General features: G+C 37.2%; 1 protein-coding gene across 1 annotated transcript in view; it reads left to right on the top strand.

The window, feature by feature from the left end:
- Positions 1-24,993, top strand: part of udt (protein undicht) — a 226,866-nt gene that overhangs the window by 130,415 nt on the left and 71,458 nt on the right. Inside the window, exon 13 of the mRNA XM_090411198.1 lies at positions 20,525-20,666. Within this exon, the coding sequence (XP_090267324.1) occupies positions 20,525-20,666 (142 nt within the window). The remainder of the gene's footprint in view (positions 1-20,524; positions 20,667-24,993) is intronic.

The raw sequence follows: 24,993 nt of genomic DNA, 5'->3' as shown, positions 1-24,993 counted from the left end.
AATCTGCTCAGATGACAAGGCCCTGACTATGGAACTAAACCACATCCTCAACACTTTCTTAGCCAATGGCTATAACCCCAAAAAAATCCAAAAAATACTAAAACCTATAAACCACAACCCCCCTCCACAATAAAGACTACACCAAGTCTATCACTATCCCCTACATCCAGGGCACCTCTGAAAAAATAACTAATATCCTCAAAAAATATGATCTTACTTCCTGTTACAGACCATATAAAAAGTTGGCATCCCTTATCTGCTCTACCAAAGACCAACCACTTCCCCTAGACCTACCTGGTGTATACCAGGTCCCTTGCAGCTGCAAATTGTCCTACTTTGGCCAAACAGGCAGAACAACAAATATCAGGATTTCAGAACACCAAGACTACATCCGGTTTCACCAGTACAGCCGCTCTGGGTTGGCAGACCATGCCTTAGATACCCACCATAAAATTCGTTGGAAGAAAACAAAAATAATCCATCGCAGCAAGTTTAAATACGAAAGATTATTCAAAGAATCTTCAGCAGCTCTAAAAAACGTTCCTAACCTCAACAAATTTGGGTGCATGAAACTGCCCCAAATTTGGGAGACTTTCATTATGAGAACTTCAGCCCAAACTGCCAAGACTACCAAATTAGCCCGCAAGAGGGCACCATTAGGACTTTAGGAACAAAATTAGTTTCTTACTTTCTTCCTCATTTGCTTTGTTAGTTCCTTAGTGCACATACCATATCTTTATGTTCCTGAAGATGGCAATGTGACATTGCCGAAATATAGAAGTGATTCATTAAAGTTATCTTTAATTAAATACTTCATATGCGTTGTTAATTCTGTAAATTAATTACCAGTTATGTCTAACCAACGTATAAGTCTTACTACTAGAATCAATTGCCTTAGCGCAAATATTGCATCCGTTGTCCCTCTTCCTGGCATAAAACTGCTCCTCACTAATTTTCGTTTCCTGCCGTAACCTTGCTTCAATTACTCTTTCCCATATTTTTAATGTGTGTGACATCAGCTTGATTCCTCTATAGTTGCCACAGTCTTGAACATCTCCTCTTCCTTTGTAGATTGGGACGAGAATACTTTTCCTCCATTCCTATGGTATCTTTTCCTGTTGGGCTATTTTACACATCAGATCCCATAACATATCCATGCCCTCACTGCCCAAACTTTTCCATACTTCCCCAGGTATCTGGTCTGTTCCCACAGCCTTTCTATTCTTCATTTTTCTTAGTACCCAAACCACTTCCTCTCTACTTATGTCTTGCACTGGTCTCTCATTTACCTCTCCATCCTCGCACCTCTCTCTTGGATTCTCCTCATTTAGTAGTTTTTGGAAATATTCTTTCCATCTTCCTCTGATTTTGTCATCGGATTGTAATACTACTCCTGAGGCATCCTTTATCTGCTTGACTGATGTTATGTCTTTCAAGGCCTTATCCCTGGCTTTCGCTATTCTCAACAACTGGGCTTCGCCACTGTTTCTCTCCAGTTCTTCATAAACCTCATCAACTGCCCTCGCTTTCACCCTTGCCACAGCTCTCTTTGCATTTTTCTTTGCTAATCTATATGCCTCCTTGTCGGCTCTAGTTCCAGTCATGTCCCATTTTTTCTTTGCCTCTTTCTTTTCCTTGATCTCCAACTCTCACCTCCTCATTCCACCACCATGCCTCCTTATCCTCAGGTGGTCCCTTTCCTGATGTTATACCAAGCACCTCTTCTTCAATTTTTCTAATATTCCGACTATTAACGTCCCACCATTCTTCCACATCCTCTGGTAACTTCATTTCTTTCAATACCTCTTCTTTAAACTTATTCCTTGGTCCTTCCTCTTCCAATTTCCACCACTTTATTCTCCTCTGTACCCACCACTTCTGTCTATTCTTCTTTTTCCCTTTTATATCACAGTCTACCACAACCAACCTGTGCTGTGCTGCTACACTTTCTCCATTAATCACTTTACAGTTTTTCACCTCCTTCAGATGTTTCCTACAGCACATAATATAGTCAATCTGACTCATTCTATCCCCGCTTTTATAGGTTATCAGATGCCCAACTCTCTTCTTGAACCACGTGTTAGCTATAGCCAGATCAAAGGCCACAGCATATTTTATGATTTTTTTACCTTCTTCATTTCTTTCACCACTACTCCAACCTCCATGTACCCTTTCTTCACCACTTCGTCGCCTTCCTACATGCCAGTTCAGATCTGCTCCGATGATCACTCTCTCACCATCAGGGATTCCCATTACTACTTGGTCAAGTTCTCTCCAGAATGTCTCTTTCTCCTCATCATCACAACCTACTTGCGGGGCATAGCCACACACTATAGTAGCCACACTTCCTCCCATCTCAAGTTTAATGCTCATAATCCAATCATTCTTCCGGCACACCTCGTAGACTCCACTCTTTAGCTCCTTATTGATGATAATTCCATTCCAACTCCGTTTTTTCCCTTCTCATCCACACCGCTATAAAACAGTTTATATCCCTCTGCCAGCTCCTTTGCTTTATTGCCCTTCCACCTTGTCTCCTGCACGCACAAGATCTTCAGCTTCCTTCTTCTCATCATGTCCACTATCTCCCTACTCTTCCCATTCATCGTACCCACATTCAGTGACCCGATTCTTACTTTACACGCACTCTCTTTCTGTTGGACTCGCTTCTTTAGCTGAACCCGTCCTTGGTTCAGTAGCCCTAGCCCACTTCTCACAGTCCTCGGGCGACAGAACTGCACGTCGCTTACGCCCTAGCCGTGATCCTTTCTCTGTTATCTAACATTTCATCCTGGATTTTGGCATGGTTTTTTTACGGCCGGATGCCCTTCCTGACGCCAACCCTCCCCATTTATCCGGGCTTGGGACCGGCACCGAGAAGACTAATTTGCCCTTCCCAGTGGCTGGGTTGTATGAAAGCTGCAAATATAGAGGGGGAAAAAACACACACACACACACACACACACACACACACTTTTATCCCTTGGCCTATGCAAAACTGACAAGAGTGGATGTATCCAATTAAAGACTAGTGAAGTAATTTTGTACTCTGGAAACATAAATGAAGTTATGAGAATGCAAAGAAGGACGACATGTTCGCATCACAGAATGCAAAAAGAAGTCTTGTACTTTGAACTTATCCAAAAGATATATTTAAAGCAAGATTTAACTCAGAATTTACCAGATAGCCATAAGAAATGCATGTACTGTATAATTAAAACAAAAGAATGGTTTATGGAGTACTTCTATAATAGTATAAGGAATGCAGTATAAAATAAATGCAATAATTAGGCAAGACAATTTGGTTTTGAAGCAAATGTTAATAATAAAAACATGTAAGTAAATTAGAAAAAAACTTGTAGACATTTTTGTGCACCTGATGACAGGTGTCTGATGATTACCTGGTGATCTTCAATACACAAAAATGAAAAAAAAAATAGTATAAACACAGATATTGTACATTCATTGTGTGCTCTTTTATTCTAAAACTGAAATTATTTCAAGTGAACTTTGGACTTCATCAAAAATATAGATGTTTATATATAGTAAATACTGTTGTTCAAATAAAATTCTGATTGTGATTCTCACAAGGAAATTAAAAACAAAACAAAACAGAATATGATTTGAAAAAGTACAAAATTGATACATAAGAGAACAACATCCATATATACACTGCTAGGAAAGAAGTCGTTGGACACCATAGTGAGAGGAAGAAACAGCCATAGCACCCAATTAATAAGATGTTCGGACCTCATTTCGCTACGATGATTGCAGCAATCCTATGGGGCATACTTTCTACAGGCGTACGATATATGATCAATGGAAATTTTGGACAATTCTTCCTGTATGCATGTAATGAGGTCCTGGACTGTTGTATGGTAGACCTCATCTGATGTTCCAGTTCATCCCACAGATGCTATAAGTTGGAGATCAGGGGCTCTGTGGAGGCCATTCAAGTGGGATGACGTTTATGTCCACAAACCATGCAGTTATAGCAGCAGCATTGACATAGTGAACTGTCTTGCTGAAGGAGATAATGGTCAGTTCTGTAGAAATGCCACAAAATAGGAAGCATTGCATTGTTCAGAAAGTTCAGATACCTCTCGGCATTCATTATTTGTTGCACTGCAAAAAAAAAGAGGTCCAAGCATAAACCAGGAAAAAAAAAAAGGACCATACCATCACACTGCCACCTCTGAATTTCATAGTTGGGGTTACACACTCTGGTAAGAGACATTCACTAGACATTTGCCACACCCACATACTCGGTAGAGGGCGTAGCATGATTTGTTGCTCATAACATGATTTTGTGCAGATTCATGTTTCAGTCAATGCCCGGAACTCTGCATTCAGTATGTGTGTGTGTGTGTCTGCAAACGAATGGCAGTTTTTACATATTAATTCTTCATTGCACCTTGCAATCATGTTTGGTGAGGGTAGCACATGCAGTTGACTTTCTGTGCTTCCATCTCAGTATGATATCACTGACTGTTGACCTGGGAATGCCCAATTTGTCAACAATTTGCTGATCAGATAGCCCCGCAACAGGGCATTCTATCACGATGCCTCTTTCAGTTCCATCATTCTCGCCATTTCACCTGGACATGATTGCACTGACTTGGGAATATCATATTCTTCCAATTGATACTGGCTACAGTCATGTGACTAGTTACTTGGCACGATGCACCTTTTCCATGGGGGTGTCCATTGACTTCTTTCGATGTAGTGTATATATAATATTATAGTATGTTATGTTATATCCTTGATATATAACCAAGTATAAAATTTCTTGGTATCTTTAACATAATAAATTTAAATATGTAGGTAAATAAAAAGCAAACTTTGTTTGCTTTTTGTTTACCTACATATTTAGCTACCAGTCCTGAAGATACTTCAAGTGCAAACTTTGTTTGCTTACACTTGGATAAATTATTAAACTAAATTTATTATAGTCTAACCCAGTGGATAAGAACTTCCAGTATCTTTAACATATATACAGGAATACCTTGTATAGCGCAGTTTTGAACAACGCGGGTTTTGGTCTAACGCGGTTTTTATTATTATACTTATCATTATTACACTAACATTGTCAACTGACTGGCGACTCCCGGGTGCCCCAAGTGACAGTCGAGAACCACGTTTATGTAGTAGTTATTCGATTGGCTCTCACATAGACACGTTCTTTCTCCATCGGCATTTTGTTATTTACGTTAATATTAGTATGTAATATTATTTTATTATTTAAGTATGAGTGAAACGAGACAAAACAAAGAAGGCACTGTTGGAGTAACAAAAAAACGCAAGTGATTGACATTAGAGAAGAAACTCGAAGTTATAAAATGTCACGAGAATGGCGCTTCATTTGCTAAAATAGCACATGAGAATTCAATGAATGAGTCATCTGTATGAACAATTATTCAGAGCAAAGAAAAGATTAAACAACATGGAATGAGCACCGCTTCTTATATGTCAAAAGTGATCACGAGAAATCAATCTTCTACAATGGAAAATATGGAATGCCTTCTAATGATCTGAATTGAAGATTGTAATCAGAAAAAGATTCCTTTGAGTCAAATGATAATCCAGGCAAAGCAACATCTATATGATAAAATGAAAGCGAAAATGAAGGAGGTACAACCAGTGAAACTTTTATAGCAAGTCGTGGGTGCTTCTATAATTTCAAAAAGAGTATGGGACTCCATAACATAAGAATCCAAGGTGAAAGCGCAAGTGCTGACACTAAAACTGCAGAATTATTTCTCAATGAATTGAAGGAGCTTATTGAGAACGAAGGCTACACAAATCAAATTTGTGGTGATCAAATTTTTAACACTGACGAGACTGGCTTGTTCTGGAAAAGAATGCCATCGCGCACATTTCTAATAGACAAGGTAAAAACACAAGCTGAGTATAAAGTGTCAAAAGTCCGATTGACACTTTTACTAGGAGGTAATGTATCAGGTGATTTAAAATTGAAGCCACTGTTAGTGTACAGAGCAGAAAACCCAAGAGCTCTTAATGGCTTTACAAAGAACAATTCGATTAAAAAAGCGTGGGTGACTCGTTTAATTTTCGAAGACTGGTTTAAAACTCGTTTTTGCCCTGAAGTTAAAATCTATTATAAAAGGAATGATATTCCTTAAGGGGTGCTTAAAGGTCAAAGCTGTATAACTGAGACGAGACCTTCACAGAGCCTTTAAAGGAATGCGGAGAACCGACCAGAGCTTTTGACCTAATGTCCAATCCTCATCTTCTCGTGGTGCACCTTGTTGGGTATCTACCTGGATACTGAACGAATGAGGATGGGCTAGCAATTCGGGATTTAGCTGACCAAATCGTATTCTTTATTGGTTAAACCAAAATATTTGATGGTATAACATGACAAAATTTCATGACGGCTAGGGCGTCGCTAGCTTAAACAAGGCCCCCGTTGTTTTCACCATGGAACCAGGGCGAAGAGTGAAAGTCAGCTACTGGAACAAATCTGAAAACAAACCCCAACTCAACATCACCAGAGTTAAAGATTGGTACTATCAACATAAGAAGCCTGAATGACAAAGAAATGGAGCTAGCTGAGGAATTAGATAAGTACCAGATCGACATGATAGGAGTGACTGAAACAAAAAAGACAAAACTGGTAATTAATTTACGGAATTGACAACGCATATAAAGTAAATTAATTAAAGATAACTTTAATGAATCACTTCTATATTTCGGCAATGTCACATTGCCATCTTCGGGAACATAAAGATATGGTATGTGCACTAAGGAACTAACAAAGCAAATGAGGAAGAAAATAAGAACTGATTTTGTTCCTAAAGTCCTAATGGTGCCCTCTTGCGGGCTAATTTGGTAGTCTTGGCAGTTGGGCTGAAGTTCTCAAAATGAAAGTCTCCCAAATTTGGGGCAGTTTTATCCACCCAAATTTGTTGAGGTTAGGAACGTTTTTCAGAGCTGCTGAAGATTCTTTGAATAGTCTTTCGTATTATCCCCTACATCCAGGGCACCTCTGAAAAAATAACTAATATCCTCAAAAAATATGACCTTACTTCCTGTTACAGACCATATAAAAAGTTGGCATCTCTTATCCGCTCTACCAAAGACCAACCACTTCCCCTAGACCTACCTGGTGTATACCAGGTCCCTTGCAGCTGCAAATTGTCCTACTTTGGCCAAACAGGCAGAACAACAAATATCAGGATTTCAGAACACCAAGACTACATCCGGTTTCACCAGTACAGCCGCTCTGGGCTGGCAGACCATGCCTTAGATACCCACCATAAAATCCGTTGGAAGAAGACAAAAATAATCCATCGCAGCAAGTTTAAATACGAAAGACTATTCAAAGAATCGTCAGCAGCTCTAAAAAACGTTCCTAACCTCAACAAATTTGGGTGCATAAAACTGCCCCAAATTTGGGAGACTTTCATTTTGGGAACTTCAGCCCAACTGCCAAGACTACCAAATTAGCCTGCAAGAGGGCACCATTAGGACTTTAGGAACAAAATCAGTTCTTATTTTCTTCCTCATTTGCTTTGTTAGTTCCTTAGTGCACATACCATATCTTTATGTTCCCGAAGATGGCAATGTGACATTGCCGAAATATAGAAGTGATTCATTAAAGTTATCTTTAATTAATTTACTTTATATGCGTTGTCAATTCCGTAAATTAATTACCAGTTATGTCTAACCAACGTATAAGTCTTACTACTAGAAAAAAGACAAAAACTGGTGAGTTCTTTCTGAGCAATAAATACAAAATGTTATATTCAGGCAATGACAATCAAGGAAAAGAAGGAGTAGCCATAGTATTCAACACAAAATACGAGGCTAATCTTCTTGAATGGCAGTCAGTCTCAAGTAGAGTAATGTGGGCAAATATGAGAATGGGGAACTGGACAATGAGACTTATTTGTGCCTATGGTCCCACAGAAGGTTCTACTAAGGTAGAAGTGGAGGAATTTTTTGAGGCTTTAGAAAAAGCAACTGACACAATGAAAAAGGAAAAGTTCGTCCTTGTTGGGGATCTAAATAGCAGAGTAGGAAATGATTGTGAGACATACAAAAATATTTTGGGAAAATTTGGAGAAAAGAGCAAAGCTAATAATAATGGCAAATATCTGTTGGATTTCTGCTCAGGACATGGACTGGTTATTACTAACACCATGTTCCAACATAAAAATGTGCACAAATTCACATAGAGAGAAGAGGCAAGGAATAAGAAAAATCTCATTGACTGTTATTGTTGATAGTGATGTTTTCTCCCAGGTGCAGGACACCAGAGTGTACAGAGAATTTGAAATTGGAAGTGATCACTATTTAGTCTTGAGCAGGATAAAATTGAATTTCATATTGAAAAGAATAACATTTAAGAAAGTTTTAAAGCGAAAAAAGTTGAGCAGCTCTCAGATGTGAACTATAGACTAAAATACACAAAGATTATTGAAGAAAAATTGAAAGAGTTTGAGAACAGGAATGAAACCTTGGAGATTTAGTGGCAAACTCTGAAGAAAACATTGATTGATTCTGCCAAAGAAGCATGTGGTGAGGTTGTCTGCAAGGATAAAAAAATCAGAACTCCCTGGTGGACACAGGAAGTTAAAGAGGCAGTGAAGGAAAAGAAGAAAACGTATCAAAAGTTCCTGTCAAATAAGTCAGCTTGTGCTCTTAGAGAATACAGAGACATATGTAAGAAAGCTAAACAGTGTGTAAAACTAGCTAAACAAAAGTCATGGGAGGACTTTGGCAAGAATATAGAAAATAAATATCAAGAAAGTGGCAAAATATTCTGGAGGTTGTTGAAAAAGCTTAGGAATGGAGGAAAGAGTGCTGTAAAAGGAGTCAGAGATGATAAAGGTGACATGAAAACGGGAGAAAAAGATATCATTGAAGTATGGAGTAATTACTTTGAAAAACTGCCAAATGAAATAAGCAGTGATGACAGCACAGTGGTAAAAAACACTGACCAGGCCTGCAATCAGGCATACTTGAAGTAGAAAAAGCCGTCAAAGGCTTGAAATGTGGCAAAGCAGCAGGGGTAGATGATATTCGATGAGAAATGCTGAAGTACGGTGGTATAAGAGTCTTACAATGGCTGCACTGCATAGTTCAGAAAGCCTAGACAGAGGGACGAATTCCTGATGATTGGAGTAGAGCTCTCATAGTACCCATATATAAAAAGGGAAATAAAACTGAATGTGAGAATTACAGATGTATTTCACTACTGAGTGTTCCTGGCAAGATCTATGCAAGCATACTTGAGAAACAGTTGAGAAGAATACGCTGCAGTTATATGGTGTCAATGGGGCATTATATCAAGCAATACTTAGTCTTTATTGTAGTTGTAAGTCAACAGTTAGAATTGAAGGAAGTACAGGAAGATGGTTTAATGTTAAATCTGGTGTGAGACAAGGATGTACATTATCCCCTCTGTTATTCATTATCTATATGGATCACATTATGAAGGACAGTGGTATTAAACATGATATCAAAATTGAAGATGTTATTGTCAGCTCTTTGCTTTATGCAGATGATGTTATACTTTTAAATAAATCTGCTACAAGTCTGCAAGATTCTCTGACTAAACTGAATAGCTGTTGTAATAGATATGGTATGAAGGTCAGCAATAAAAAGACAAAGACAATGAAAATAGGCAGAATCATTGAAAATGTCAACTGTGTTGTGAATGGAGAACCTGTGGAACAAGTGAAACATTTCAGCTACATAGGCATGATTTTTACTGAAGATGGTAAATTAAATATAGAAATAGACAACAGAATCAGCAAAGCTGGTATGGTAGGAAGTGAATTGAATAAATTCATATGGAATAAGAGAGAAATTAGTCAGAACACTAAATTAGCTATACACAAGACAGTGTTCAAACCAATTTTAACTTATGGATCTGAGAGCTGGGTCAGAAGTAAAACACTTGACCAAAGACTAGAGACCGCAGATATGAGAGTCCTGAGAAAGATTATAGGCATGAACAGGTGGCATCAATGGCAATATCATATTAAAAACGTGGATATTAGGAAAGAACTTGACATTGTCAACATCCAGGAATGCGTTAGCAGAGCTAATCTCAGGTGGTATGGTCACTTAAACAGAATGGGTGAAGAAAGATTATCAAAACAAGTGTTCTCTGCCAGGTTGGCAGCAAAACGACCCAGAGGAAGACCAAGATATAGGTGGATTGATACGGTACAAAGTGCCTTAGACGATAGTAATATAAGATCTGATAATGTTGGAGTCTTGACAACTAACAGACTGATTTGGAGGAAAATAGATAGGAAGTTAGTAATTATGCAATTTTTTTTATCTAGTACTATCATATCCTGTACACCCCTTGAGGGTACATGACAGGAATTTGATAATTTTCCTTTCAAAATTTTTCTTTTATTAGACAATGCGCCAGGCCATCCAACTCTATTGACTGATTTAGATGAAAATATCAAGATTCATTTTTTCCCTCCAAACACAACATCATTTCTGCAGCTAATGGATCAAGGCATTATCTCCACTTTCAAGGCTTACTATTTAAGATGAACTTTTGCTCAAACTATTAAAGCTGCAGCAGAAGAAGATTCTTGGACTTTGAGTGAATTTTTGAAGAAATTGAACATAAAAGATGCCATTCAAAATATTTATGAATCTTGGCAAGAGGTGACTCAAAGTAATATGAGAGCTGTATGGCATATCTTGCCGCATTGTTCAAAGGACTTTGTTGCCTTTGCAACACAGAAAGAGGATACGCAACAGAAATTGTGCAGATGGGCAAAGATCTTGGTTTTACAAGTTTAGATTTTAACTATAGAAAGATGGAAAAGATTAGGTATACAAAAAAAAGAATATCAAATGAAGAAGTTTTAAGACGAGTTGGGATGGAAAGAACACTGTTAAAGAATATTATGCAAAGAAAGACTAGATTTGCAGGATATCTTCTGAGAGGTTCTTCGGGACACCTGACAAGAACTATATTACAAGGGAAAGTTGAGGGGAAGAGAAGACGTGGAAGACCAATTAGAGAGTGGTTTAATGACATCGTGGATTGGACTGGTTTAAGAATGATGGAAGCAACAGACAGAGAGAAATGGAGAAGAGCTGCTCATCTGCTGCAACCCTCTTGCTAGAGGATGCTACCAGACGACGACGACGACGAGATTGTAACAATTGAACGAATGTTTTAATTCTCATTCAAATGATCTGGATGATGAAACCCTTTTGGAGTTGGAACAACAACGAGCCTATGAAGCAGAAGATGATGACCCCACTGATGTCATGGTTAAAGAATTTTCCTTTGCTGACCTTTCAATTTTTGTGAGAAAAATCGACGAAGCTTCTGACTTTCTCATAAAATGCCAACCCGAATTTGGAAAGAAGCATCAAAGTGAGACAGAGTCTCAATAATGCCATGAAATGCTACAGAGATCTAGTACTTGAAGAGAAGAAGACAAGGATGGTTCAACGAACACTAAAAGACTACTTTAGTAAAAAGTAAATTACCGTATGCTAAAATTGAAGCAATATTTGTTTTGTTTTCTACAACTTTTATATCAGTTTAAAAGGATTTTATTTGTTATTTAGTTAATAAAAATAGCAATTTTTTTTCATTTTTAAACATTTTTATTATCCTAAATTTTTGTAATAAACAAATTAAATTGAAAACCTTTATAAATAGACCTCGAACAACGCGGTTTTGCATAGCACGGACACTTCTTGGAACCAATTAACTGCGCTATACAAGGTATTCCTGTATATATATTGCTATAATTTTATATAAAAGAAAAAAAAAAAAAAACAAGTTAGAAAGGAATGAAAAGTATGCCAAAATAATCAACACTACATGGAAGAACGTAAATGTATGTTGTTTCTCTTACTTATACCATCACCTGTTGATATTACAATATACAATGGATTGCGTGTAATGCTATGATCAGTTAGTAACCATCTGGTGAAAGCAGTCTTATGCCCAGCAAAAGTTATTTGCATTATGTTTTGAAATTAGCAATATTTTGTAGCACTTTCTAGTTTTGTAATAAAATCAATATTAAAAATACAGAACCAAACCTAGAAGTTCATGTAAGCAAGTGAAAAGCAGTTTTTGATAAAGCATGGCATATTCTTTGTGATTAATTTGAATCTTTTTTTTTTTTTTTTTTTTGCTAATATATAATAGGCGATGTACAATGCCATATATATATGTAAGTTTTTCAAAGTTGAGTCGTTATATTTTTATATCAGATGTGCCTTTTTAGTTTTAAATTCGAACTCCAGAAGATCTTTTTGATTACATGCGATACATGAATCTACCTAGTAAAATATAAGGCAAGATAGCAAAAATGTTGTAGGGAATGTGGAAGGAGTGAAGAATGCTGCACAAAAGATGCATGCTAGTATGAAAAAAAAGTGGCTGAAGGTGAATATGGTTGATGTGATAGTGAGGATAAAATGGTATATTTTGATGGCATCCTTCACAGCACAAAATGTGAGCTAGAGCATCTGGAGTAAAGATTTTCAATAGGTACTGCTAGAGAGAGAATGAAAGAAATAAGTGAATGGGAAAAGTATGAAAGTACTAGAAACTTCAAGCTGTTCTAGAAATGTTTTACCTAGAATTTAACCACAAACAAAGATGCCATTTCAACTAGTTTTGTGAAATGCTTTTCATTTCATCAGGAAATAACACGAATAAACTGAAAAACTAGAAAGCAAGTAAGACAGTTAACATCTCCATTGAAAATATTTGAACTCATTTAAACAACGGAAAGCATGCATTCACTGTTATGCTAGCTGCTGATTCGTGGGTTGCTATATACTGTTAGTAGATATGCGTGTCATGATGGATTAATGAAGACTAGACCTGATGTAAAATCTTTTTTTTCTTCTTGTTACACTATAAAGATACCTTCTCATTTCTGCTGATTCTTTGAATGTTCTTGAGTAAAAAATGATAATCCATGTTGAGCATTTTAGTTTCTTGCTATTTTACTTGATGTTTGTTTCTCTTGTATGTGTTGCCAGCCCAGATTTGCACTTTCCACTCTCAATGTTCTTGAAGTGTTCCAATCATGTATCTCTCCAGATCTACCTGCCTGTCCTATGTAGTGGAGACCACAATTGCAACTAATCTTGTAGACACCTGGTTTTTTAAGTGGTGGATATGAAGGTTTCAGGTGATTAGACATTTTATTGAGTAGAAGGAAGGCGATGTATGAGGTTTGTTGGCGATAATCTTGCTATTTATCTGTGACTGACTGTGTATATATATATATATATTCTTATCATCATCATCATCAAATTCCTGCCATGTACCCTCAAGGGGTGTACAGGATATGACAGTACTACATGAAAAATTTTACATCATTACTAACTTCCTATCTACAATTTTCCTCCAAATCAGTCTGTTACTTGTCAAGACTCCAACATTATCAGATCTTATATTTCTATCGTCTAAGGCACTTTGTACCGTATCAATCCACCCATATCTTGGTCTTCCTCTCGGTCGTTTTCCTGCCAACCTAGCAGAGAACACTTGTTTTGCCAATCTTTCCTCTCCCATTCTATTTAAGTGACCATAAGACTTGAGATTAGCTCTGCTAACGCATTCCTGGATGCTGACAATGTCAAGTTCTTTCCTAATATCCTCATTTTTAATGTGATATTGCCATTGATGCCATCTGTTCACGCCTCTAATCTTTCTCAGGACTCTCATATCTGCGGTCTCTAGTCTTTGGTCAAGTGTTTTACTTCTGACCCAAATCTCAGATCCATAAGTTAAAACTGGTTTGAACACTGTCTTGTATACAGCTAATTTAGTGTTCCGACTAATTTCTTTCTTATTCCATATGAATTTATTCAATTGACTTCCCACCATACCAGCTTTGTTGATTCTGTTGTCTATTTCTATATTTAATTTACCATCTTCAGTAAAAATCATGCTTAAGTAGCTGAAATGTTTTACTTGTTCCACAGGTTCTCCATTCACAACGCAGTTGACATTTTCAATGATTCTGCCTATTTTCATTGTCTTTGTCTTTTTATGGCTGACCTTCATACCATATCTATTACAACAGCTATTCAATTTAGTCAGAGAATTTTGCAGACTTGTAGCAGATTTATTTAGAAGTATAACATCATCGGCATAAAGCAAAGAGCTGACATTAACATGTCCAATTTTGATATCAGGTTTAATATCACATTCCTTCATAATGTGATCCATATAGATAATGAATAACAGAGGGTATAATGTACATCCCTGTCTCACACCAGATTTAACATTAAACCATATTCCTGTACTTCCTTCAATTCTAACTGCTGACTTACAACTCAAATAAACACTAAGTATTGCTTGATATAATGCCCCATTGACACCATATAACTGCAGCATATTGAATAGCTTCTCTCTCTCTTGGCACCTTGTCATATGCCTTTTCCAAATTGACAAAACTTAAATACAGATCTTTGTTATATTCCCATGCTTTCTCGACTATTTGTCGTAAAGTGAAGATCTGATCCTGACAGCCTCTATTTGGCCTGAATCCAGCTTGTTCTTCACCAAGCTTTTCTTCCACAATTCTTCTCAACCGTTTCTCAAGTATACTTGCATAGATCTTGCCAGGAACACTCAGTAGGAAAATACCTCTGTAATTCTCACATTCAGTATTTCCCTTTTTATATATGGGTACTATGAGAGCTCTACTCCAATCATCGGGAATTCGTCCCTCTGTCCAGGCTTTCTGAACTATGCAGTGTAGCCACTGTAAGACTCTTATACCACCATACTTCAGCATTTCTGGTCGAATATTATCTACTACCGCTGCCTTTCCACATTTCAAGTCTTTGATGGCTTTTCTTACTTCAAGTGTGGATATGTATTCCTGACTGCATACCTGGTCAGTGTTTTTGATCACTGTGCTGTCATCACTGCTTGTTTCATTTAGCAGTTTTTCAAAGTAATTACTCCATACTTCAAGGATATCTTTTTCTCCTGTTTTCATGTCACCTTTATCATCTCTAATTCCTTTTACAGCACTCTTTCCTCCATTCCTAAGCTTCTTCAACAACCTCCAGAATATTTTGCCACCTTCTTGATATTTATTTTCTATATTCTTGCCAAAGTCCTCCCATGACTTTTGTTTAGCTAGTTTTACACAGTGTTTAGCATTCTTACATTTGTCTCTATATTCTCTAAGAGCACAAGCTGACTTATTTGCCAGGAACTTTTGATATGCTTTCTTCTTTTCCTTCACTGCCTCTTTAACTTCCTGTGTCCACCAGGGAGTTCTGATTTTTTTTATCCTTGCACACAACCTCACCACATGCCTCTCTGGCAGAATAAGTCAATGTTTTCTTCAGAGTTTGCCACTGAATCACCAAGGTTTGATTCCTGTTCTCAAACTCTTTCATTTTCTTTTCAATAATCTTTCTGTATTTTAGTCTACAGTTCACATCTGAGAGCTGTTCAACTTTTATTCGCTTTAAATCTTTCTTATATGTTATTCTTTTCAATATGAAATTCAGTTTTATCCTGCTCAAGACTAAATAGTGATCACTTCCAATTTCAAGTTCTCAGTACACTCTGGTGTCCTGCACCAGGGAGAAAACATCACTATCAACAATAACATAGTCAATAAGACTTTTCTTATTCCTAGCCTCTTCTCTCCATGTGAATTTGTGCACATTTTTATGTTGGAACATGGTGTTAGTAATAACCAGTCCATGTCCTGAGTAGAAATCCAACAGATATTTGCCATTATTATTAGCTTTGCTGTTTTCTCCAAATTTTCCCAAAATATTTTTGTATGTCTCACAATCATTTCCTACTCTGCTATTTAAATCCCCAACAAGGACCAACATTTCCTTTTTCATTGTGTCAGTTGCTTTTTCTAAAGCCTCAAAAAATTCCTCCACTTCTATCTTAGTAGAACCTTCTGTGGGACCATAGGCACAAATAAGTCTCATTGTCCAGTTCCCCATTCTCATATTTGCCCACATTACTCTACTTGAGACTGACTGCCATTCAAGAAGATTAGCCTCGTATTTTGTGTTGAATACTATGGCTACTCCTTCTTTTCCTTGATTGTCATTGCCTGAATATAACATTTTGTATTTATTGCTCAGAAAGATCTCACCAGTTTTGGTCTTTTTTGTTTCAGTCACCCCTATTATGTCGATCTGGTACTTATCTAATTCCTCAGCTAGCTCCATTTCTTTGCCATTCAGGCTTCTTACGTTGATAGTACCGATCTTTAACTCTGGTGATGTTGAGTTGGGGTTTGTTTTCACATTTGTACCAGTAGCTGACTTTTCGCTGTTCGCCCTGGTTCCCTGGCGAAAACAACGGGGGCCTTGTTTAACCGGGCGACGCCCCAGCCGGCATGAAATTTTGTCATGTTGTACCATCATTTTTTATTTTGGTTTAACCAATAAGAATACAATTTGGTCCGCTAAATCCCAAATTGCTAGCCCATCCTCGTTCGTTTGGTATCAAAGTAGATACCCAACAGGGTGCACCACGAGAAGGTGAGGATTGGACATTAGGTCCGAAGCCCTGGTCGGTTCTCCGCATTCCTTTAAAGGCTATGTGGAGGTCTCCTTTCAGTTATACAGCTTTGACGCTTAAGCACCCCCATATATTCTTATATATATTTTATATATATATGTATATGTATTTATTTATATATATTTATATATAAGAATCACTACTCCTTTATATTCTTGGTATGTTTGTTCTTCTGACTGTTTTGGAGTTTGAAATAGATTTTTTACTGGCGTAACTATTTTTTGGAAATACTGAAATAAGATACCGCAGTTCTTGGTTGCTTTTATCTACGTTGATGGAAATTTTGTACTCTCTATCACATAAGGAATGGATAGCTTTTAATTTTTCAGGAAATGAAAATGTATACTAGAATATTAATTATAAAAACTTTAATTAATACTTTCCTATATTTCAATAGTGTCACATTACCATCATCAGGAATCGCAAAAAACAATGGTATGTGCATGCAGGCACTAACACTGTGCAAATGAGGCTGAATAAAGACAACAGAGTCCTAAACTGTGCCTCTAGGGCTAAATTGGGTTGACGTTTTTAAAATGTATGCTTCCCAGATTTGGAATATTCTCATGCACCCAAATTTGTTGAGGTTTGGAGAGTTTTTAAAGCTGAGGCAGATTCAATGAATAGTTGTTCATACTTGTATTTGCTGCAGTGTAATAGAGTAGCTTTCTTCCAGCGTATCTTGTGGTGGGTGTCCAAAGCATGGTGAGCAAGTCCTGAGTAGCTGTATTGGTGGAAAGATGCATGCCTTTTGTTTGGATATAGTTTAGGACTCTGTCAAGTGTGTGTGTTGTTCTTTACAAAAGAGGATGTTTGGAGGGTTTTATATTGCAAACCTAAAGAAACTTTACAGATGTAAGGTTTCTTTAGGTTTGCTAGATGTTTAGATAGGAAAGTTAGTGGGTATCTTCGATGAAGATTGGTCTCAATGGCAAGTCTAGTTTCTGCAGTTTAGTGACTATCCCTGTTGCTATGGAGAACTCGCTCTTTGTGCCATCTTATTTCTGGCTTTCCTCTTTAGTAGTTTAAAATCTCTTCTGATTAATCTACATGCCTCTTCTAATAGTCCCAAGGGACTATTAGAAGAGGTGTGGAGATTGTAGATTGTAGAAAATGCTGTGGAGGGTATTAAAAAGAGAAAGGTGACCAGCATGGCAAGAAAAACAAAATCAGATTATGAGAATAATCCACCCAAGCAGGCCAAAGGAAATCCCAAAGAGGTCCTTTGTAATGTGGCATGTAAGAGAAAGAATGGCTATGGAAGATTAATCTTAATGAGTGATGATGGTCACGAGGAGACAGAGTGGATAAAATAGTTGAGTTATTAAGTGACCACTTTGAAAGGGTATATCATCCTAGTGAGGTTACTGCTTTAGCCTATGTGACTGACACTAATGTGGGAACAGAGGTGGATGATTGGAGGTTCTTAGGATATTGCAGAAGCTCAATGTAAATACAGATATACAAATACTTGGAAGATTAAAACATGAGGAATATTCTATCAAAAGGAGTATTTGTGGTACATGTCATATGATTATGACATGCTTTGGAAGAAGCTTAAATTAGTACTGTGGTATTAAACACTGTAGGGTAAGGATGATGTTAGTAGTTCATGGGATATAGTTAAGGGTCATCTAGAGGAAGCAGTATTAAATTATATAACTAGGTTAGGAGGGTTAATCGTGTAGAAGTTAAATGGATGAGTAATATCATTAAGTACAAGCTGCAGAAGGAGAAAATGCTGTGGAGGGTATATAAAGAGAAAGTTAACCAGCAAACTCATGAACAATACAACACTCAGACAAGAAAGGTGATCAGCATGGCAAGGAAGGCAAAATCAGATTATGAGAAGAATCTAGCCAAACAAGCCAAAGGAAATCCTAAATAGTTCTTTCATTATGTGGTAAGTCGGAGGAAGAATGACTATTGAAGATTAACCTTAATGAGTGATGATGGTCATGAGGAGAGAGAAGCAGATAAAATAGTTGAGTTACTGAGTGACCACTTTGCAAGATATATCCTAGTGAGGTTACTGCTTTAACCTATGTGACAGACACTAATGTGGGAACAGAGGTGGATGAATTGGAGGTTTTTAGGATATTGCAGAATCTCAGTATACAACTGTGGGATTAAATGGAGATATCAGCTCTAGTTTTGCAAGGATATGCAAGGCAACTAGAAATGCTGTTGGTTAGACTTTATAATTTAAGTCTCAGCTCTGGTAGAGTTCCAAGGGGGAGTAGAAACAGGGCAAAATAATTCCCTTGCATAAGGGAGGTTCTAAGACTGCAGTAGCAAATTATAGACCAATCAGTATCACAAGTGTGGTGGTAAAAGTACTAGAAAAATTGGTAAAAAAGAGAATTCAAGAATGGGTAGATAAAAATATACTGTATGAGAGTCAACAAGGTTTTGTGCAGGGTTGGTCATGCCTTAATAATTTACTAACTTTTTATAATAGAGTAAAAGCTCAGTTGAATACAGGAAATGGCTATGCGATGATTTTGTTGGATTTTGCAAAGACATTTGACAGAATGCCACTTGGAACTGTTATGCAAATTAGAACAAATGGGGATGGATATGACACTGGTTAAGTGGATAAGAGGGTGGCTGCTGGACAGATATCAAAAAGTGGTGTATGGAGGGGCAGAATCAAGGCAAAATCAGGTGACTAGTGGTGTGCCACAAGGTTCAGTTCTGGGACCATTGCTGTTTAATTTGTACAATAATGATATAGGAAATAACCTGAAAGGAAATATTCAGTTGTTTGCTGATGATGCAAAATTAGGTAGAGTAATAGTCAAGGTGATGTGGAGAGCTTGCATAATGATTTAAGTAGGCTGTCAGCATGGGCAAAAGTTAATGGGTCTCAATTTAATGTCAAGAGATGCAAAGTTATACATTTTGGGATAAATAGATTACATGCCATGTATCATGTTGATGGCACTGTACTTCAAGAAATAGCTGAAGCTAGAGATTTAGGGATGGTGGTAGACAGAGAGTTAAAGTTTAGAGGACATATTTCTAAGGTAGCCCATAAGATTACTTGGATATTGAAGAATACATTAAAAAGTTGTTATTCCTCATTATAAGGCCTTGAGATGCCCACATTGGATTACTGTGCTGTGGGTTTCTTGGGGATGAGGAAGTGGTGGAGAGGATTCAGAGGTGAGTGACCAAGATCATGAGTAGCCTGTGGAATGTGTCCTATGTGGATCGCAGAAGACGTACAGAAATGATGTGCTAAGCCGGAAGAAATACTTCTGTTGTGGTTTACATCACCAATATATTCTTTTTGTCTGATCTCTAAACTCCGTGAATGTGGTCTTGCCTACATCAGACAAACTTCACGGAGTTTAGAGATCAGACAAAAAGAACATGTTGGTGATGTAAACCACAACAGAGGTATTTCTTCCGGCTTAGCACATCATTTTTGTACGTCTAACCACATGATAGAGTGGCAAAACAGCTACATTCCATTTTTGGATGACAATTACAGACATTGTTTGTTCAAGGAAGCCACAATAGTGTTAATAACCGGCAGAAACCTCAACAGAAATCAGGTACTATTCTGAACAGTTCGTGGAAAAACCTCTCTCTAAATCCATCTGAACTATAGCTAGCTAGTAATCACATTATGCATTTACAACAAACACGCATGCATGATAATGAATAAGAACAATAAGTCCTTTCAGTCTCTGTCACGCAAACGTGTAACCTTAGCTACTAGATTGTTTACAATTTTTATGTTCCTTTCAATGTGCATTTACTAGTTTTTTCTGCTTTTCCGTCAACGCCTTGAAAAAGCTAGACAGTTTACTAGCGAAACTGGTAGGCAAAGAATGTAAGATGTTTGTACGCATACAATATTGTCAGTATTAAAACAATAAGTTTATATGTTTAGTATTAAGTATCTTTTGCTAAATTAACTGTGCTTTAATTTTTTTTATATTTTTTTTACAGGTGTATCAACGAGCAGATTTAAACCGTATTCTTATGTCTCAGTCTCTTGGTGCCTTTTGCCATCTTAAACAAGATGTTGCAAGTTACAATGCATCTGAAGGAGCACAAGTGGCATTGTCTATGGTGGAATATGAAAGAGAACGTATGTATTTCATTATTTTCAGTTTTTTAATGTTTCTACATTAATTTGAGATGTCTACTTTAACTGTCTAACTGTCCTGCTGCAGATGAAATATGTTGTTTGGCTAAGAGAAAATAATTATACCTGATTTATTTCTCTAAAAAGTTATTTGCCTCCTAACCTTAGAGAATAAAATTATGATACATCACCATGCATTTTGAAAGAATGTGCCAGAGAGTTGACATCTGCCTTAACATATATTTGTTTAATATTAGTCTTCCATTGGGTCAAGTTCCAAAGGAGTGAAAGGAAAACAAGATTATACTACTTTATAAAGGAGGTGACAGAATTCAAAAATCAAATTATAAGCCAATCTGTCAGGTATTGTGGTGAAAGTGTTGGAGAGGCTGTTGAGAATCAGGATCCAGAATTGGGTTTACAACAAAGGGTCAAAGCTGTATAACTGAGAGGAGACCTCCACGCCTTTAAAGGAATACGGAGAACCGACCAGGGCTTCGGACCTAATGTCCAATCCTCACCTTCTCGTGGTGCACCCTGTTGGGTATCTACTTGGATACTGAACGGAAGAGGATGGGCTGCAATTTGGGATTTAGCCGACCAAATTGTATTCTTATTGGTTAAACCAAAATATAGAATGATGGTACAACATGACAAAGTTTCATGCCGGCTGGGGCGTCGCCCGGTTAAACAAGGTCCCCGTTGTTTTCGCCAGGGAACCAGGGCGAACAGCGAAAAGTCAGCTACTGGAACAAATCTGAAAATAAACCCCAACTCAACATCACCAGAGTTAAAGATCGGTACTATCAACGTAAGAAGCCTGAATAGCAAAGAAATGGAGCTAGCTGAGGAATTAGATAAGTACCAGATCGACATAATAGGGGTGACTGAAACAAAAAAGACCAAAACTAGTGAGATCTTTCTGAGCAATAAATACAAAATGTTATATTCAGGCAATGACAATCAAGGAAAAGAAGGAGTAGCCATAGTATTCAACACAAAATACGAGGCTAATCTTCTTGAATGGCAGTCAGTCTCAAGTAGAGTAATGTGGGCAAATATGAGAATGGGGAACTGGACAATGAGACTTATTTGTGCCTATGGTCCCACAGAAGGTTCTACTAAGATAGAAGTGGAGGAATTTTTTGAGGCTTTAGAAAAAGCAACTGACACAATGAAAAAGGAAATGTTGGTCCTTGTTGGGGATTTAAATAGCAGAGTAGGAAATGATTGTGAGACATACAAAAATATTTTGGGAAAATTTGGAGAAAACAGCAAAGCTAATAATAATGGCAAATATCTGTTGGATTTCTACTCAGGACATGGACTGGTTATTACTAACACCATGTTCCAACATAAAAATGTGCACAAATTCACATGGAGAGAAGAGGCTAGGAATAAGAAAAGTCTTATTGACTATGTTATTGTTGATAGTGATGTTTTCTCCCTGGTGCAGGACACCAGAGTGTACTGAGAACTTGAAATTGGAAGTGATCACTATTTAGTCTTGAGCAGGATAAAACTGAATTTCATATTGAAAAGAATAACATATAAGAAAGATTTAAAGCGAATAAAAGTTGAACAGCTCTCAGATGTGAACTGTAGTATATACACAAAGATTATTGAAAAGAAAATGAAAGAGTTTGAGAACAGGAATCAAACCTTGGTGATTCAGTGGCAAACTCTGAAGAAAACATTGACTTATTCTGCCAGAGAGGCATGTGGTGAGGTTGTGTGCAAGGATAAAAAAAAATCAGAACTCCCTGGTGGACACAGGAAGTTAAAGAGGCAGTGAAGGAAAAGAAGAAAGCATATCAAAAGTTCCTGGCAAACAAGTCAGCTTGTGCTCTTAGAGAATATAGAGACAAATGTAAGAATGCTAAACACTGTGTAAAACTAGCTAAACAAAAGTCATGGGAGGACTTTGGCAAGAATATAGAAAATAAATATCAAGAAGGTGGCAAAATATTCTGGAGGTTGTTGAAGAAGCTTAGGAATGGAGGAAAGAGTGCTGTAAAAGGAATTAGAGATGATAAAGGTGACATGAAAATAGGATGAAACAAGCAGTGATGACAGCACAGTGATCAAAAACACTGACCAGGCATGCAGTCAGGAATACATATCCATACTTGAAGTAAGAAAAGCCATCAAAGACTTGAAATGTGGAAAGGCAGCGGTAGTAGATAATATTCGACCAGAAATGCTGAAGTATGATGGTATAAGAGTCTTACAGTGGCTGCACTGCATAGTTCAGAAAGCCTGGACAGAGAGACGAATTCCAGATGATTGGAGTAGAGCTCTCATAGTACCCATATATAAAAAGGGAAATACTGCATGTGAGAATTACAGAGGTACTTCCCTACTGAGTGTTCCTGGCAAGATCTATGCAAGTATACTTGAGAAACGGTTGAGAAGAATTGTGGAAGAAAAGCTTGGTGAAGAACAAGCTGGATTCAGGCCAAATAGAGGCTGTCAGGATCAAATCTTCACTTTACGACAAATAGTCGAGAAAGCATGGGAATATAACAAAGATTTGTATTTAAGTTTTGTCGATCTGGAAAAGGCATATGACAAGGTGCCAAGAGAGAAGCTATTCAATATGCTGCAGTTATATGGTGTCAATGGGACATTATATCAAGCAATACTTAGTCTTTATTTGAGTTGTAAGTTAGCAGTTAGAATTGAAGGTATTACAGGAAGATGGTTTAATGTTAAATCTGGTGTGAGACAAGGATGTACATTATCCCCTCTGTTATTCATTATCTATATGCATCATGAAGGAAAGTGGTATTAAACATGATATCAAAATTGGAGATGTTAATGTCAGCTCTTTGCTTTATGCGGATGATGTTATACTTCTAAATAAATCCGCTACAAGTCTGCAAGATTCTCTGACTAAATTGAATAGCTGTTGTAATAGATATGGTATGAAGGTCAGCAATAAAAAGACAAAGACAATGAAAATAGGCAGAATCATTGAAAATGTCAACTGTGTTGTGAATGGAGAACCTGTTGAACAAGTAAAACATTTCAGCTATTTAGGCACGATTTTTACTGAAGACGGTAAATTAAATATAGAAATAGACAACAGAATCAGCAAAGCTGGTATGGTGGGAAGTCAATTGAATAAATTCATATGGAATAAGAGAGAAATTAGTCGGAACACTAAATTAGCTGTATACAAGACAGTGTTAAACCAGTTTTAACTTATGGATCTGAGAGCTGTGTCAGAAGTAAAACACTTGACCAAAGACTAGAGACCACAGATATGAGAGTCCTGAGAAAGATTATAGGTGTGAACAGATGGCATCAATGGCAGTATCATATTAAAAACGAGGATATTAGGAAAGAACTTGACATTGTCAGCATCCAGGAATACGTTAGCAGAGCTAATCTCAGGTGGTATGGTCACTTAAACAGAATGGGCGAGGAAAGATTAGCAAAACAAGTGTTCTCTGCCAGGTTGGCAGGAAAACGACCGAGAGGAAGACCAAGATATGGGTGGATTGATACGGTACAAAGTGCTTTAGACGATAGAAATATAAGATCTGATAATATTGGAGTGTTGACAAGTAACAGACTGATTTGGAGGAAAATTGTAGATAGGAAATTAATAACGATGTAATTTTTTTCATGTAATACTATCATATCCTGTACACCCCTTAAGGGTACATGGCAGGAATTTGATGATGATGATGTATTATCATTGATGGACAGTACAGATTTGCTAACGGGAGGTTATGTTTTAGTATTCTACTTAATTATGATAATGTGACAGCAGCATTGGATATGGGAGATGGATACACAGTAGCGTACTTAGACTTTGCAAAGGCTTTTTATAGATCATTGCATGATAAATTGAAATTATAAAAAGCATGATAAATTGCATGATATAAAGACAAAGACAATGAAAATAGGCAGAATCATTGAAAATGTCAACTGTGTTGTGAATGGAGAACCTGTGGAACAAGTAAAACATTTCAGCTATTTAGGCACGATTTTTACTGAAGACGGTAAATTAAATATAGAAATAGACAACAGAATCAGCAAAGCTGGTATGGTGGGAAGTCAATGGGATTGGATCAGAGATTGGCTTTCTGATAGGTATCAGCAAGTTTTGTATGGGGGAGCAGTATCCTGGAAGAGGAAAGCAACTGGTTTCTCAGGGGTCTGTTTTAATGCCATTGCTGTTTAACCTGTATGTTAATAATAGTGGGGAAGATTTGAATGGAGATATTCAGTTGTTTACAGGTGATGCAAAGTTGCGATGAACTATCAAGGACAGATGTTGTGGCTTTACAAGAAGACTTGAATAGACTGAGTGAATGGG

Source organism: Typopeltis vanoorti, chromosome 21 (genome assembly GCF_054136105.1).
Source record: "Typopeltis vanoorti isolate ZY-2024b chromosome 21, IOZ_Tvanoo_1.0, whole genome shotgun sequence".
Lineage (NCBI taxonomy): Eukaryota > Metazoa > Arthropoda > Arachnida > Uropygi > Thelyphonidae > Typopeltis > Typopeltis vanoorti.
The sequence above is the reverse complement of the archived record's forward strand: the minus strand, read 5'-3'. Positions and strand labels throughout refer to the sequence as shown.